The 14,026-nt window shown below is 43.6% G+C and overlaps 1 protein-coding gene across 2 annotated transcripts in view; it reads right to left on the bottom strand.

Moving 5' to 3' along the window:
- Positions 1 to 14,026, bottom strand: part of LOC130372422 (astrotactin-2-like) — a 270,954-nt gene that overhangs the window by 207,988 nt on the left and 48,940 nt on the right. The window contains exon 1 of one of the 2 annotated variants that reach the window (XM_056578420.1): positions 2,464 to 5,080. The exons of the other annotated variant lie outside the window; for it this stretch is intronic. Within the exon in view, the coding sequence (XP_056434395.1) occupies positions 2,464 to 2,505 (42 nt within the window). The 5' untranslated portion in view covers positions 2,506 to 5,080. Of the gene's footprint in view, positions 1 to 2,463; positions 5,081 to 14,026 lie in introns of those variants that run through there. 2 annotated transcript variants of the gene reach the window in all.

Genomic DNA, 14,026 nt, shown 5'->3' with positions numbered 1-14,026 from the left:
ATGATGTCCCTTGTCACCATTTTTAAAGCTTTGCGTGGCTGAAAACCTTCGAATTCACAAAGACACCTTGATTAGGAATAATCTAAAAATCATGTTTAAACGATTAAGTTACCAATTATCAGCATGAACAAAGCTATGTAACTTAGTTAAAGCACAGGGACAAAACAAATAACATGTTACAAAAGACCACAAAGTTATGTACTAAAACAGTGGCCGAGACAGATTTCAGATTTAAAGCAGACTGCAGAAGCAGGTTGGCCAATCATAACCGTTAATCTGGTATCTAGTAAGACGATGCATGTTCGATAAGGATGAGAGCCCCATGTGAGCGCCGCTGAAGTATTTTCATAAACAGCCAAGATGGCTGATGCTAAAGTGCCACATGTTTCGTTGCTTTAATTGGTTGTGGTTGGATTCAATTGTGTCCAGAGGAACATTGTTTGGCGCCCGATAATAACACCCCTTGGAAATTAAACAATGAGGTCAAAGATTAACAGTTGCAAATTGTGTCTGCCATTGTCATTCTGCTGTGTCTTTACTTAAAATGGGAAAATCATAAAAAACTATTTGAACAATATTTATTTCTTAAGAATAAAAAGAAGGCATGGGTTATGATAATAAAATGTCTAATTTGTTGATAAGGACAGCCCAAATACCCCAAACAAATGCCCCAGCTGTAAGGGTTTTTCAATCCAAAGATACTATATACACTGGTATCTTTGGAACAGTATCTACCTGCAACGATATCAGCTGCAAATAATTGTGCGATGCTGTGGACATTTCTGGTCAAATAAAAGTATAATATAGCATAAAACCGCCTCAGAAGAGTTTGGTCCCAGGGGGATAACTTTCACAGTAACTCAAAACTAACTAAAGCCTTGGATATGATGCTTCCAGGGAAATACTTTTGGTGGTTTAATACATTCATATCTCTAGATCTAACCTTATCCATTTAATGCTTATTAAAATTCATGATTGCATTTATTTCCGCCACTTTCCATTATAAAGTACATTTGACTGTGAAATAATGATTGCACGTGATATTAAGCATCCTACCAAAGGACAATACTTCAATGGGAATTACAAATGCATGCATAGTTTCTCCACCATCGACTGCGGCTCACCCTCTTTCTTAAGTGAGTCAGGTGTTAGGCTGCTATGAACAGTCAGCGCCAAGTCACAAGTCTCAAGTTCAGATGTGTCATCTTTTAGTATCAATACTTTTTTCATATAGCGTTTTAAGTGGTACATAATATGGTAGCAATAGACCATAAGATACTATGATGATGATGATCATGCATTCTGGAGCAATCCAAGGACAGACTAAATACATTTTACGGATAGCATTGTGGTTTGCTAATGTCCGCATCTTTATTATAAACTATGGAAAAAGTCAAACATCAGTTTGACAATGTATCGGTAGGGAGTTCTGAGATCATAGGTTGAACAAATGAGTGGTCAAAGCTGAGCCTTTAAAAAACAACTTAAAGAAACTGTGACATTTTTTTCTGCTGAGATGATTAAAGTATATCTTATCTTATCTTAATAATACAATCTCCAGCAGCAGTAAACATATTGAAGGCAGACAGATAATGAAGTACTGATGACTTTTGATCTTATATCAGCGACCCATGAAACAAAACATGTAAGAAGAATAAAACTTGTTTTAACTTGATGCGGACAGAATGCAAGAAGGTGTGTAGAGGTCATCTTTGGTTCCATTTGAGTTTTGCATTCTCAGCAGAGGTGCATTCTGGACAGTTTTGCATCTTGGACGCATAATGTCCGCCTGGATAAATGTCTGTGTACGTTGAAAGTTTTGGAAAATATTGTTCTTAATAAACAAATGTGAAAATGAAACACAACTAAATAAACATACTCTATGGACATGTCTGATTAAGGGAATTTTGGTAAATCTTTTTATGCAAATATTATTTTTTTTTTGCCAGGCCCATACAGGACGTCTCCCTTAACAAGTGTAACAGGTATTGTCGATAGCTCAAGGCTCCTAGCTCGAAACGAATGATGAGCGCTTATGTGCGCAGTGTGCACCGCGCACACACTGGAGAACTGTGCAAAATCAGCTGATCGCAACGTCCGTTACTATGAGACATTATACCAATTTGTGGTCAAGCTGCTTCAGTTTTATTAACCAAAAGGTTTTGGAAAAAAAACACTGCTGTGCTTAAGAAGTTGTGTATTGAAAATGGGAACTCCGTTGTGAAACTTGGCAAGTTTCATAACATCAGATGTAATTTAAACTACTCTACGTGTGGAGTGAGTACCCAACACCATCTCCTGGTACTCACCTGAGTAACTTACTAAAAGAATTATGTACACCCTGGCTATATACTTTATGCCATGAAAATATGACATATTTATCTAAAAGACAATGTTTAAGCCAAAATTAAGGAACAAATGTATTTTATACAAATTAAAATATAGACGCAAAAGCATAATTACCAGTGTCTCCAGAAGAAAACTCGACGAGAGTGGAGGAGCCATTCATAAAATCACAAAGTATGCATGTGTCCTGGTTTAACCTTCTGTGTCAGCGGGGGCGGCTGAGACTGGAGGTGACAGTTGATAAGGCGTTACGCAGGCAGTGACCGCAGACAAATGCTGACTGTGGACCCCCTCCTTCCGCCCCCCCACTGTAGTTAACTAGGAGCGCTCACGTATGCACTCGGCTCGACAGGCAAGGACTGCCCAAGAATGGACGTTGATAACTCGCCTTTATATCACAGTGATGTGCTATGCCTTCAGCACCCGCATCATCGACCTTACACAGGCAGAACGGATAAGCTTTTATGGTAGCCAGAGAATGTGGTTGAAACGGGTAATTCTTTAAACCAAGACGCATTGATGGTTGTGGATGTTTATTTGGGTCAATTTAGATTGATTTAATCTCTTGAATGCAGCGTTATTGACTTAATGCAGCTGTGCTCTTTGTGGAAATGGGTCATGGTTTGCCCTTTTTTTGTTGCTTTTTAGCCCACAATGCACCATTACTCAACTCTGCACTTTCTGAGTTGTATACTTCACTCCCCCTTAACCTTACTTGAACTGATCACACAGTGTGCAGTTGAATGCATCTTCTGTGCACACAGGCAAGCGGAGAGGGCCATTGAAGTCAGAAAACACACCGCAACATGCACAAATCCAACCCTCTAAACTGTAGAGGCTTTGGGATAGTGTGAAGGAATAAAATATGTTAAAACCTAAACTGGATTAGAGAACCATGAAGTGAAAAGGTTGCTGGGGGCTACATTACATGATACAGCAAATACTACAGCAGAATTGGTAGACAAGGGGGTGATTTAAAGGGATGCTTTAATGACATTGAATTCAAAACATTGCAAATTGAGCCTGCAAACACATCAGTCGGGTTCCATTGCAGTTTGATTGTTTTGTGGTATGACTTACATTCACCATCATTGATATCGAGTGATTGACCAGCAATTGCTCTACCCAGTAAGCTGAAGAGCTTATTACACCAAGTAAGCTTGTCTGAGCCTTAACAGGACAATTATTATATGCAAACAGAAAGTGAGGGTTAGAAGGGGTTCACACATATCACCTTGTGTTTGCCTAATCCTTAGGCCTACACTACAATTGTACTCATATAAACCGAAATTGCAAGTATTGCAAATAGTAATCTAATATGCATATGTTTAACGTTCATTAAATTCATTTATATCTGATATAAGTGTGAAAGTCAACATTGCAATTGAAGTAAAATTGAAGCACACTCCCAGTTGAATCGGAAAGCAGAGACTTGAAGGTTGATAATTTCCTCCTCAAGCTTTGGCTGGATCTTCATTTTCCCTCTATATTTTTCTTTATCCATGGGCTCTTTTTGCTTGGATTGAACAAAACACATTCCGATGCACCTTGGCTAAAAATAAATCTCAAAATCACAAAGTAAAGAAGTAATGTAATCTCAGTTTGTGTTTTAATATATATATTTGCCATACATTAGAACGCATTCAACAGTGTGCATATCCAGGTTTTGTTCCTTGGACATTGGGATTAATAAAGGGCCATCATATCTAAGAAAACAATACTAGTGCCGTTTATTGAATACTGTGCAGGAGAAGATTATTTTCAGGTTGACTAAACTCTGTTATCTTTCCATGAAGATGATGCTTTGTAATTACAACACAAACCTCCACATTAACATAATCAATCTATAATCAAGACAGAGCAGCTCCGCCTGAGAACAAAACTGGTGATTATATTACTTTAAATTCACAAACTCAGGCTTATTATGCCCGTTAGCATTTAAAGTAATTAAAGTGTGTGGAGATACTGAATTAGTTAGATGAATCCCTGGCTTAATATCAACATACCTAAGCCGACCAAATTTCGATTATTTATATTTTATTATGTTCAATTATTGATTATTTTGAGTTGTTTCACACTCCTTGCTCATATTGTCTGTATTCAGTAAGAACCTGTGTGAATGATTGCAGGGGACCAATGGCATGGGGATGAATCTGTATTCCTAGCCATGGTTAAGTTGGACAACCTGTATGTGGGTACTATTCTCTTGAGCTTACCGAGCAATTGACCTCAACCACTCCTAAATGGCTGTATGTAGGCTGGACAGAAAGAGACTACTGATCATAAAAGGGCAAGTATTTCCCCAACCCTGGCTTCCCTTCGAGTGGCAGAGCTGTTAGAACTGGAAAATAATGTTTGGCAGAAGGGTCAAGGGTGACTGTTTGAGTGTCATGTTTTGATTTAGGCTTTTTGGATTTATTTGTTTTGTTTGTTTGTTTGTGTGTTGTTGTTGATGTTGTCGGTGGTCAACGAATACAATTGCAACAATAGAAGCACAGCAGGATTCACTCTGGTTACCCTGGGCAACACATCTACGAAACGGAGCAGCCATTGTGCTCCAGGATGACAAGACAACAAACATTCAACCAACAAAACAAAAGCACACCACATAAAGAGCAGGGTGTTCCTTTTATTGGAAAAATAGTAGGTAAGCAACTGCTCAACTACCAAGAAAACGAAGCAGCAAAGATCTCCAATCTCAAAAAGCAAAGCCGACTCTCTAGCGATACAGACTAGTTATAATGTGAGGTTATCTAGGAGTCAATGTCCTTTTCCAACTTCGCCCAGTGTTTCACTATGGGAATCGCCTAGGTTAGACCTACTACGGAAGCTCCAATTGCACCACGTCTGTCCTTGACAGACGGGGTGGACTGTGCCACAGGGCCCTGCCCCCTACACTTCTACAGTCGACCTTCCCTCCCTCCTCAAATCATTCTCACTTTCTTCCCGTGAGAAAGCTACTCAAGCTCCCTCAGCTCATCTTGGCTAGCTTGAACTGCTTAACAGTTCACAGACATGCCCTCATGGATTCCGTCGTCGAACGCAGTCATAGGCTTTAACCATGTTCGGCTGAGTAAGCACTTCGTAAGGAGGTTTCTATTATTACACCATGTTCTCCGGGCAGTGTACGCGTAAAGGCGAGCTGCTTCTCCGGTATTTGCTTACAGGTGTCGCTGGTTACGGTGTAGCTTATCGGCTAACACGTCAAAGCGAGCTTACCGCGGCACGGTTAACATTAGCTTGTTGGCTGGCCCGAAACACCCAGAGTCTAGCTAACGCATCACGGCGGGTGAACACTGTGCTATGTCTTCGTCCGCCACCCCCGCCAAAGGGTCGGAGCCGAAGGCCAAGGAGGCTGTATCCCGCCTGTGCCCCGCGTCATGTGGAGCCTCCATATCAGGCTTGGCCCCCCCCCCCCCCCATGTGCATAGCGTGTATGGGTGTTAAACACCCTCAGACTTCGCTGGCGGACCCGCTCACTTTGCATCGATGCCGGAGAAAATTCTCGAAAGGAGGCTTAGAGTGACGGGGGCTACCAACTAGGACCCCTGCCTGGCGGGGGCCACCGCTAAAGCCTCAACGAGCACCCGTAAGTCCCGAGAGACAACGAGCTGGGCGGACCTGATGGAGGCGGCATCCCCGCTCGTGCCCCCGCTATTCGGGGAATACCTCGACGCGGAGCCGGGCGCTGAGGACGCAGAGGGCGACCCCGACTCTGACCTCCTCGACATGGACGTGATAGAGGAAGAGGAAGACGATTCCACTTTTCCTGTCCAGCATTCGAGACCCCCTAGCGCCTCTGACGCTGTGCAACCGGTGGACGATAACCTTTAGGAGGTGTGCAAACGGGCCACTGCTAAATTGAGCATTCGCTGGCCTGCGGAACAGGATAGGGAGGAGGCAGAGAGAGACCTGTATGATGGTAAGAGGCTCCCACCAGCCCAACTGCCCTCTAAGCAGCTCCTGCCAACAGTTCCCATCTGCATGAATGAAGTGAGCCGCTACTGGTCCAGCCCATTTAAGAGCAAGCTTCCAACCAAGGGCTGCTCAAAGCTTGAGATCCACGGGATGGGAGAGCTGGGGCTGGCCGAACCCCCAGCTATGGAGCCTTCAGTGGCTTACCACCTCCACCCAAACCGTCGCTATCTCTCCGCTTCTTCGGGCATTTCTCTGCCTGGTAAGGTGGACCGCCTCACCGCTTCCACTTACCAGAGGATGTATAAGTATGCAGCACAGTCGGTATGCTCACTCAATGCCATGACACTGCTGTCTGCATATCAAGCTGAATTCCTAGAAGAAATGGGTCGTCAGCTTGACTCTGGATCACTCATCCCAGCCCTCCGGCATGAAATTTGCATCGTCAATGACCTAGTCCTACGCTCCTCACGGGGCGCGGTTCAGGGCTGTGGCCAAGTCATGGGACTTGCCGTCTCAGGTAAGAGAGCGTTGTGGCTTAATCTCTCTGGACTGGGTGACGCGCAGAAAGCCGAGGTGATGGATGCTGCATATGACCCAACCAAGGGTCTGTTTGGTCCAGCACTGGAGAACATGAGAGAGACCAGCACTCTCAGGAAACAGGAAGGAGAAGCCTCCGATCTCTGCCTTCCCCAAAAGCAGGCTCCCCGCCCACCACAGGGGGTGAACAGGCCTCAGAGAGCCTACAGACCAGCCCACACAGCTGGCCCACAGGCCAACCAACAGCCTAGGTTGGAGAACCCAAGGCTATGGGGCAAACACTTCTTCGCTGCTGCGGCAGCCAGGAACCGCTCTCCCAAACCCGGGGATGGGAAGAAGTAGCGTACACCCTAGCACTCCCAGCTTATCACTCTTCCCCTCCAATGAAGAAAAGAAGGCTTGGGAGGGTAGGGGCCCTTTATCAGTCTCTCTCTCCTCAAGTTCGGAGTGAACTGAGGCAGGGCCAACATTTGACACAGTGCCACCAAGCACTTTCACAGTGTCACCAAGCACATTCACTCTTTTTAAATATGAAAACAATAAACCCTGCATTTCCACAACCAGGCCCGGAACCAAGGGTGAAGTGCATGAAACAAACCAAAATGAACCAAAATCTTGGTCCCTGCGTTCCCATAGGGGATGCTCACATTCCTCCTATGAGAGCGGACCTCTCCCCTCGGGTCCAGAGGGTGATGTCGTTGAAGCACGATCCCATGGATGTGCATGTGATCCATGCGCAGTTCACCCGTGGATCCTGTCTACTGTTTTCCAGGGTTACAGACTGCAATTTGCTATGAAACCACCCAGATTCAACGGTGTGTTAGTTTCTATGGCCAGTGGGGATTCGGCACGAATCCTAGAGGACGAAATATCGTCCCTGCTGCAAAAACAAGCGATCAGGGCTGTCCCGAACGAGCAAGCCCAACAGGGTTTATACTCCCGTTATTTTCACATTCCAAAGTGAGGGAGCTCGTCCCTCCGCCCCATATTAGATCTCTGTGTGTTAAACAGACACCTGCGCAAATACACATTCAGGATGTTGACACACAAAGTGCTCTGTCATTCAATCCGTCCAGGGGATTGGTTTTTCACATCCCATCTATCCCGTGCACTGGAAATTTCTCTGGTTCGCGTTTCAGAGCAGGGCTTACGAATACCAAGTAGTCCCAGTCGGGCTGTCGTTGGCCCCGAGAGTGTTCAGCAGGTGTGTGGAGGCATCACTGTCACCGCTAAGGAACATCGGCATCAGAATGTTCTCTTATCTGGACGATTATCTGATATGTTCCAATTCACGCAAACAGGCACTCTGAGATGTTGCTACGGTGGTTAACCATCTCAGGACTCTGGGATTCAGCATAAATTGGGAAAAGAGCCCTGTGGATCCCGCGCAATGTGCGGAATATTTGGGTCTCCACAAATATTTGGCCATCCACAGGTTGTGGGACAGATATGGCAGAGGTACTTCGTGGCAGCTGTAGATCTCTTCGCCTCGCGGAAAAACGCTCGGTGTCCGCTGTTTTCCTCCCTGTTGGACGTAAAGGCTCCTCTAGGGGTAGATGCACTGTTCCATCCGTGGCCAAACCTGCTGCTGCTGCTATATGCATTCCCCCCTCTCAGCCTAATCTCCCCCACCCTAGTCAGGGTGAGGGAACTGAGTCTGTCACTAATCCTGATAGTGCCGCAGTGGCCATCCAAACATTGGGTGGCGGATATAATGCAACCCTTGGCGGACGAGCCATAGCCCCTTCCCCTGTGCAGGGATCTTCTCTCCCAAACGTGCGGGGAGATTTACCATCCGCACCCGGACCGCATAGCGCTCCGGGCTTGGCCCGTGAGGGGTGGAACTTGAATGCGGCGGGCCTGCCTGCACAGTTCGTTGACACTATTCAGAATGCAAGGCCCCTTTCCACTCGCACGCTCTACAGTGGCAAGTGGGGGGGTTTTGAGGACTGGTGCGACTCGAGGCACACCATTCCATATCAGTGTTCCGTGGCGGACCTACTGTGTTTCCTGAGGAATTGTTGGAAAAGGGTAAGGCCTTTTCCACGATTAAAGTGTACTTGGCGGCCATCTCTGCTTTTCATGTTGGCATTGGGGATAAGCCTGCAGGGCAGCATCCCTTAGTTTGTCGCTTCATTCCGGGCCCCTTGTCCCTTTGTGGGTTTTTAACGGTGGTGCTGGAAGCCCTGTCTCATCACCCATTTGAGCCGTTGGAGGCGGTGGGGATGAAGTTTGTGTCGCTGAAATTGGCGTTGCTCTTTACTTTAACCATGGCTAAGCGTGTGAGTGATTTACAGGCATTGTCGGTCCGTCCTTCCTGCTTGCAGTTTGCTCCGGGGGTCTCCAAGGTCTGCCTGCGGCCCAATCCAGCTTTTGTGCCTAAGCTGGTTGAGTTGGCCTATAGGTGTCTTGGGGTGGAACTGTCAGCGTTTCACCTGCCTCCGTTCTCCTCTGCGGAGGAGCAGAGACTCAATACATTATGCCCAGTGCGGGCTCTGCATGTGTATGTGAGTCAGTCAGCTGCTTTTCGGAAGGGGGATCAATTGTTCGTGTCTTGGGCCACTCCCCATAGGGGCAAGCCTTTGTCCCACCAGAGGTTGTCCCACTGGATTGTAGAGGCTATATCTCTTGTTTATGGATGTAGGGGCTTGCAGCCCCCCCATGGCTTGAGGGCCCACTCCACAAGGGGCATGGCTATTTCATGGGCCTTGTTCAGAGGAGTGTCAGTGCGTGACATTTGTGCTGCGGCGAGCTGGGCTACACTTCAAACCTTTGTTAGTTTTTATAGGCTGGATGTCTCAGGGCATTCTGTTTCTCAAGCCGTGCTGGAGACGATCTAGAGTGGTCTATAACTCCCATAGTGAAACACTGAGCGAAGTTAGAAAAATAACTTTTGGGTTACTTAACGTAATGCCTGGTCCTTTGATAAGAGAGTGAGGTGTTTCACCAACACATCCCTCCTTGCTTTTACATGGAAAGAAACCGGTATAGAATGATTTGAGGAGGGAGGGTCGACTGTAAAAGTGCAGGGGGCGGGGCCCTATGTCACAGTCCGACCTGTCTGTCAAGGACAGACATGGTGCAATTGGAGCTTCCGTAGTAGGTCACGCCTAGGCGATCCCCATAGTGAAACACCTCACTCTGTTATCAAAGAACCAGGGATCACGTTAAGTAACCCAAAGTTATTTGGTTGCCCACAACATGCCTTGGTGAATGTTGCCATAAACAACATAGACTTGGAGTTGTGCTATTTCATAATAATAACTTTTGAGGGACCATGTAAAATGTATTTGTACCTCAAGTGCAGATAACCTGGCCTGTTGATGAGCCTTGAACAAAATGATTTTGTTTATAAGAACACAATTGCCACAGCAAGAGAAAATGTTGTACACAAGATGATTCAAAACCATTCACTCAGTTACACAGGCAATTCACTCAAAGGCAGATCAAGAGCCAGACAAAGTTGTGTTCCCAATACAGGACGCTGGTTGGCTGTCACTTCAAATACGTAAACTGTGAGAACCATTCCCATCCTCCCCCCACAACAGTGTAACCAACTGGACACATCATGTAATGTGGACCTCATAAATCATGTATGCCATTGTAGTTTACCGAACTTAAACACAATAGACATTTCTGTCCAGTATCTTGAATTATGTAAAGTTGAATTAGCTTTTAGTGGTGTGGTAAGCAGAGTTCAAACCCGCTTGAAATCTAAAGGAATCAGCAAAAACGATTAAAGCCTAGCACAATTTTTTTTTTTTGTTAAACTCTCGACTTAAATAATTGTCTCTTCCCAGAGCAGCGAGTTTATGTCAATATGTGCCATACAGAATTAAAAGTAAATTTTTTGAAGCCTTCGGGTGCTTTTGAGTTTCAATTGTTGGAGTATTGAGCCCTTTGTGCAAATCTGACCTACCGGTGGTGGACTGTATGATGACTAATCATCATACACCATCAGCAGAGAATTGGCTCATGAATGCTAACACTGCAACCAAAATGTTCTACTACTAGCCCATTCAATTACTAGTCCACATTATACAAATTTTTATTTGAAAGAATAATATTTGTAATATGTGTTATTATAATTATAAATAATGAATATAAAATAAATAATTTGAGATTCATTTCTGCAAGAGCTACGATGTCCATATTTGTTTTACAATATGCATAACTGTTGGTTTAAATTTGGTCATCCCTACCCCTGAATAGAAACATGACATTCAGTTGAAAGAAACAAATATATCCCCTTTTTCCCTTACTGTCCAAGACAATGCAAAATGAATTGTGTTCTTCTGCGATCGTATTCACATCATTTTATTCACATCAGCGACAAGTTACAATAATAATGGGATTGAAAAACAAAAGCCTGGGCGATCTTTATCTTGAGCATCACAGCAGGGAGAGGTTTGTCTAGACTTCTCCAGAGAGAGAAAATCTATTCCTGCCTATTTTGTATTCCCTGTATATTTGGGTAACTTGGAATTGCAAGGTTTGGTAAAACTCCCTCCAGTTCCTAATAGTAGCTAAAGTAAGCAAAACTTAGCATTGACTTATCATTCATCAAGCAGGCACTTTCATTGAAACTTACAAACTTATAGTGATTCTAGATACAAATCATTAGGAAGCAGCTGGAGCTCAGGAATTAATTGTACAAAGAGGCCTACGGGTAGGCTCTAGAGATTGAGGAACGATATTAGTACCTTTCATCTGGGAGTCAAACACCCAAGCAGCTACAAAGCCCAGCCCTGTTGGAATACGTCCCTGTCCCTAGCTGTGCATTGCTTCATGAATGCATTAAAGGTTCTCCTATCTTACTTTTCAGCTTAGGAGAATAAGAGGTGAAAACAATCAAGAATGTCTTAATCATATTGATTCTTCTTAATCATGAGTAGCCCTAAATAGCACTGAAAGAGACCGGCTGAAAGTTACCACAAAATTAAAAAGTATCTGTCTTTGGTCCAAATTGGGAAATCTTTAGATGAATTACTGCAATACCAAGATATGGACCAAAAAATGTAATGTAATTATAGTTTCGTACAGTTTATTTTCATCAGGTGATTCAGAAGTTTATAAATGTATTTCTGCTTACTTCTGCTCTATTGCCTTATTACGTCTTTATGACACATGCCTGCACTGGCGTTTAACTCATATTTTGTTCAATTTCATAGCTCTATCGACTGTAACACTTTTTGACGGATTCAAATATCAAGGCAAAGCTCTGCAATATCCACTGGGACAAACTATTGAAAAGCCAATTCCGCCTCAACCTCATGTTTTATGCAGACATCTGAAGAAGTTGGATATGGCCTTTAAATTAACAACAATGTGTTTGGATGTGTGTGAGGGTGGGTAATAGAGTTGCTGTAAAACCAAAATCAGGCAACAATAGGGCTTTATTTTAACATGATATTTATATGGTGTTACGTTTTTAGGTTTGTGTTATATCGCTTGAACAGTGTTATTTTGAAAAAGGTTTGGCCATCACACACACACAATTTGAAACCCCAATTATATGCATCACAATGAAAATGTGTGTCCTTGGTTGAACTTTACGAAAAAACTTAGAAATCACAGCAACAATTGGGTTAAACAAGGATGAAAAAAACAAACCGAAAAATATCACTTGCTTATTTATGACTTTCCTTTCCCTAATTAATGTTCAAAGGTGGTCTGGCACATTTTGAGAGCTAAGCATGTCCTCCCCTTTACAAATATTCAGAAATGGGCAAAGAGTCCTAATGAATTCACCAACAGTTCTCTAAAGATCTCCTGTCCGTGATATGTTACTCGTTCGTTCTCTAACGCACAAATGACAAATGAACCTAAAAGTTGGAAGTGAACGAACATGCTAATATCGGCATAGATATAAATGAATACGCCTTTTTTCGCTGGATGGATTTCCTGGCCTTATATTGGAAACAATGCCATTTCATCATGGGTACTTTCCAAAAATGTCTTTTGGGACATATTGGGACATGACACGTCTTTGTAAACTAAACAATTCACTCAAAGTATTTTTTTCACAAAGTTGTACGAATCCGAAACCACTGCCTCTAAACAAACTCACAACCTCCAACAGACAGCCTTTAAAAACACACATCTGAAAAAGACACATTCATCAGCACCGAACTGCAACCAATTCCCATTAACCAACGCAAGCAAATGCATCAAGGAGAATTAAAACGCAGGTGTCTTTATGACTGCTTCCTCCCCATATTCCATTCCTTCCATCCTCCCCCTCAAACAAACATCCAAGCGACTAAATAGTGTTACGACAACAACAACAAATTGAAAAAGGATCACCTCGCTAGCAGAGGTAGTAATGGCATGCTTGATCGTTTTGACAGCCAGAATGAAAGAACACATCAATGGCATCACGTTAAGGCCTCCAGGCAAAAGGCTTAGGCACAGATTTATATGCAGTAATGCAGAATACTTCTTCTGAGGCCAGTGTAACGAAAGCAAACGTGTTTTAATGCCAGCAGGTCTCCATGGTTAATACCAGCTGGCGCTGAGACACAGACTGCCTTGCTCTCCTGTCAGTGTGTCGTGTCTGTCTTTCGTGGCTTTCATGTCTGTCGTGTTGGTCTGTCACCCTGTCTTAATGCTTGTCTGTCCTTTTGTGTCTGGGTATTGTTTGTGTTAGCTTTTCCTTTCACTGGCTGAATTCATTAACTCAAGAGAACTCGATAAACAATAATATACAGTCAAAAGTGATATGTCACTGAAAGTGCAGCTGGTAAATGTGACTGTCCGTCTTCCTTCTGTGTTGTCGGGCAAAACGTGTAAACAAATGTTTAGTTGGTGGTTTTGGATATTGTACACTGTATGTTTAATTGTGTTTTATTGTATGCTGTTGCTGTTTTGTCTTGTAAAAAGGAGATGCTTAATCCATGGGCATTACCATGCATTCTTTGGGGGCTATTGTTTCCTCCAATACTGAGGAAATGCCAATCCCCCAATATTCCAATATTCAATATGTCCTCCATTTACGAACCCTGACAACGGCTCTCCCTCTTGTTATTTCCTCTTATTTCTTCTACTTATTTCTGTACTTTATTCCCCCTGCAAAGTGCGTTTAAATAGTTTTACGTCATATAATCTTTATTTTTCCTGTTAGGGGTGAGGGGATATAATGGAGCTCAGATATTTATCGGTCTATTGATTTATTGGCTGAGAGGTTAAGAAGAAAGTTGGCGCGACAACTCAACACAGGCCAACT

The sequence above is a fragment of the Gadus chalcogrammus genome, chromosome 19, assembly GCF_026213295.1.
Source record: "Gadus chalcogrammus isolate NIFS_2021 chromosome 19, NIFS_Gcha_1.0, whole genome shotgun sequence".
NCBI classification, from domain to species: domain Eukaryota; kingdom Metazoa; phylum Chordata; class Actinopteri; order Gadiformes; family Gadidae; genus Gadus; species Gadus chalcogrammus.
Note: the sequence above shows the minus strand (reverse complement) of the source record. Positions and strands in the feature narration are given on the sequence as shown.